This window comes from Antrostomus carolinensis, unplaced genomic scaffold (genome assembly GCF_000700745.2).
Source record: "Antrostomus carolinensis isolate BGI_N321 unplaced genomic scaffold, ASM70074v2 scaffold29866, whole genome shotgun sequence".
Lineage (NCBI taxonomy): Eukaryota > Metazoa > Chordata > Aves > Caprimulgiformes > Caprimulgidae > Antrostomus > Antrostomus carolinensis.
Window position 1 is genome coordinate 2,031 of NW_010320265.1, and position 3,285 is coordinate 5,315.

Consider the following 3,285-nt stretch of genomic DNA (forward strand, 5'->3'; position numbering starts at 1 on the left):
TCACCAGGATGATGTTTTGTATCACCAGGATGATGTTTTGCATCACACAAGGCCTGTCTGGGTGGTTGGTTCTCCTTGGAGGGTCATTCAAAGAGGTGGCCATGCCCATGCAGCAGTTCACACGTGCCTCAACTCACCTACCTCCAGCTCTGCCTGTTGATAAGCGTTGTATAAAAACATGTTCTTGGGTTATTTCAAGCAAGGCCTGGGCACCCAATGGCACCCGAATGCCCTGCCCAGCTCCACGGGTGGCCAAGGTTTGGGATTTGGGCTTCACTCACCCCTCAGAGCAAACCCAGTCCCCTGCCACAAGCCCAGAGCTGATGTGAAGGACACCAGTGGAGATTGCTGATGGGTCACCAGAGCTGTGTGGTGCTGGGGCTGTGGGGCAGTCCCTGAGGTAGGATGCCCCCCACCCACTGCTCCGCTTCTCCCTGCAGACACCATCTGGCTGCACATCAGGTCGCTGGGCCAGTGGACCAACAAGCTGTACGAGTATTTCCAGCAGCCCAAATTGTCCAGCCTGGAGCCAAAACCACTCAGCAGGAGCCTGAGGGAGAAGAGATGCCGGCGCCGGGCACAGGTTGGTGTGGATGGGGCTCAGCTTCTGGCAAACACAGAGGTTGGACCTTAAAATGCTGCTGGCTGGCAGAGGTTTGAGAGGTGCCCATGAGCATTGCAGCCAGTGATGCTTTGGCTCTTTGGCTTCCAGGAAGGTCTCTGCAGCAGGGCTGGCTCAGCAGGAGGGTCCGTGGCCACCAGCAATGATGGAGCCATTCAGCTGACATCGTACAAAGCCACTGGTGCTGCTGCCCCAGGAGAGGAGGATCCATCCGTGGAGGAGGTGAGGACCATCTCCCACCATCACCCAGTTCCACCAAGACCCCCAGGGTCAGCAGCAGAGCCCCTGTGCCTGTGGGGTGGGGAGGGGGTCTCTGCTCAGCAACCCAGCAGCAGCTGGAGGACCAGCTGGAGAAAGGAGGAGCATCACTTCCTTCCCAAATGGGCCAAAGCTGGTTAAAAAGCTCTTTTAAAAAGGAACTTCTGGGATATAAATGGTGGCAACTCCAGGATGCTGAGAACCACTGTTGGCTTCTATCCCCAGCGTGAAACACTCCCAGGACATGGATTCTGTCCAAGCTGGAGGAACCATCCTTGCAGATAATGAATTTCCACACATCATTTTTAATGAGTTCTTCTCTCCCTGTCCCTCTTTGCTCTTATTTGTCCCCTGGTGAGCAGAGTTCTCCATGCCTGTTCCCACCACCCAGGCCATCATGGTCCCAGGAACTTCTTACTCACCCCTCAACTCATGTGGGGATTTGGATAATTGCCTTTTTAATCAATACTCAAAATGATCACCAGCCAGATAACATCAGCAGGTGATGGGTTCCTGGTGTTGGACGTTGGTGGGATGTCCCACCACAAGTGTGGGCACAGCAATGGGTTTGGCTCAAGGGATGTGTGTGCAGCCTGGAGAAACTCAACTGGAAACAAAACCCACCCAAAAACCAAGCCCAGGGAAGGAGCAGGGTTAGCATTGGCTGTCAGGGAGGGGTTAGGGGTGAGGAGGAGGAGGAGGAGATGGTCATGGTTCTCTTCACCCCACAGGTCTCCACTGGGCTGGGTGAGACCCATCAGCTCTGCAGCATCAAGGTGAGGGATGTCTCCATCCTTCCCCTGCTCTGGTGAGCAGAGCTGTGCTCACCATCCCTGGGAGGGACCCACGCCTGTGCCCGGCCACCCAAGACATGTTCCTGGCCACCCCATACGTGTCCCTGTTCACAGATGGTCCCACCTGGGGCTGATGCAAACCCTGCACTGCCAAAGACCTTCATGCTCCTGCCTGCCCCCTCCTCCTCCTCCTTTGCTCCCCTCAAACTCCCACAAAAGACCCCAAGTTCAGCCTGGGCTCCACCAGCCTGCAGAGCACCTTGATCCCTCACCCTGCTCCTGTCTGCACCCTCAGAGTTGGTTTAGCACCACGAGCTGCTGGATCTCTCCCCATTTCTCCTCTCCCCTCAGTGCTACATCGACGGCCCCTACGGGACCCCGACACGGAGGATCTTCACCTCGGAGCACGCCGTGCTCATCGGCGCCGGCATCGGCATCACCCCCTTTGCCTCCATCCTGCAGAGCATCATGTACAGGTTGGCTCAGGCTGTGGTCCCACCAGCAGATCCCCAATATGAGCTCTGAGGTGGTTTTGGGAAGCACAAGATGTGATGGTTGACCATGGTAGACTCATCTTCCAACACTTCTTCCTGTGGGATGAGCACCATGGGGCAGCACCCATCGTGGCTCCTCCTCAGTTCTAACCTTGGGACTCATCACACATGGTCATGAGACCCACAGTTGGGGCCTCCTTTGGTGTCAGGCTTCCCCCTGGGGAGCTCTGAGGTGGTTTTGGGAAGCACAAGATGTGATGGTTGACCATGGTAGACTCATCTTCCAACACTTCTTCCTGTGGGATGAGCACCATGGGGCAGCACCCATCGTGGCTCCTCCTCAGTTCTAACCTTGGGACTCATCACACATGGTCATGAGACCCACAGTTGGGGCCTCCTTTGGTGTCAGGCTTCCCCCTGGGGATTCCTGCAAGACCTGCCAGACGAGGAGATGGCACTCAGGAAGGTAGGAGCTTGTGGAGGGGGGTGAAGGGACAAGGTTTGACCTGGACACAAGGGCAGGAGGGCTGCAAGCTCCTGGGGATGGAGAGCTCATGAGCATCCCTTCCTGGTCGGGGTGGTCTGGGGTGGTGGGTGGGTGGAGTTGGCCCCTGTGCTGCCTGTCAGCTCTGAAGGAAGAAGTGTTTTACACTGAGGATGGTGAGACCCTGTCCCAGGTTGCCCAGAGAGGTGGTAGAAGCCCCATCCCTGGAAACATTCCAGGTCAGGTTGGACGGGGCTCTGAGCAACCTGATCTGGTTGCAGATGTACCTGTCACTGCAGGGGAGGTGGGACTAGATGACCTTGAAAGGTCCCTTCAACCCAAACCAGTCTGTGGTTCCACGATTCTATGAAGCAGAGGCTGCTGTGTCCTCCCAGGTTGACTTCATCTGGATCAACCGGGACCAGAAGCACTTTGAGTGGTTCGTCAGTCTGCTGACCAAACTGGAGATGGAGCAGGCTGAGCAGGAGCCAGGAGGTGAGCGGGAGGCAGGACCCCAGCGCACTCCCCATCCCAGGGCTGCCCGGGCCCATGTTGGCATCAACCCAACCCAAGGTGGGCCACGATGTGGGGCTGGACCCCGTGTCTACAGCCAGGCTCCCTTTGAACACCCAG

The 3,285-nt window shown here is 56.9% G+C and overlaps 1 protein-coding gene across 1 annotated transcript in view; it reads left to right on the forward strand.

The window, feature by feature from the left end:
* The window catches only part of NOX5 (NADPH oxidase 5), a gene marked incomplete at its 5' end in the record, with an annotated part of 5,237 nt that overhangs the window by 1,349 nt on the left and 603 nt on the right, over positions 1-3,285 (forward strand). Inside the window, 5 exons of the mRNA XM_029085337.1 lie at positions 441-587; positions 717-844; positions 1,612-1,656; positions 2,026-2,166; positions 3,048-3,147. Coding sequence (XP_028941170.1) covers positions 441-587; positions 717-844; positions 1,612-1,656; positions 2,026-2,166; positions 3,048-3,147 — 561 coding nt within the window. The remainder of the gene's footprint in view (positions 1-440; positions 588-716; positions 845-1,611; positions 1,657-2,025; positions 2,167-3,047; positions 3,148-3,285) is intronic.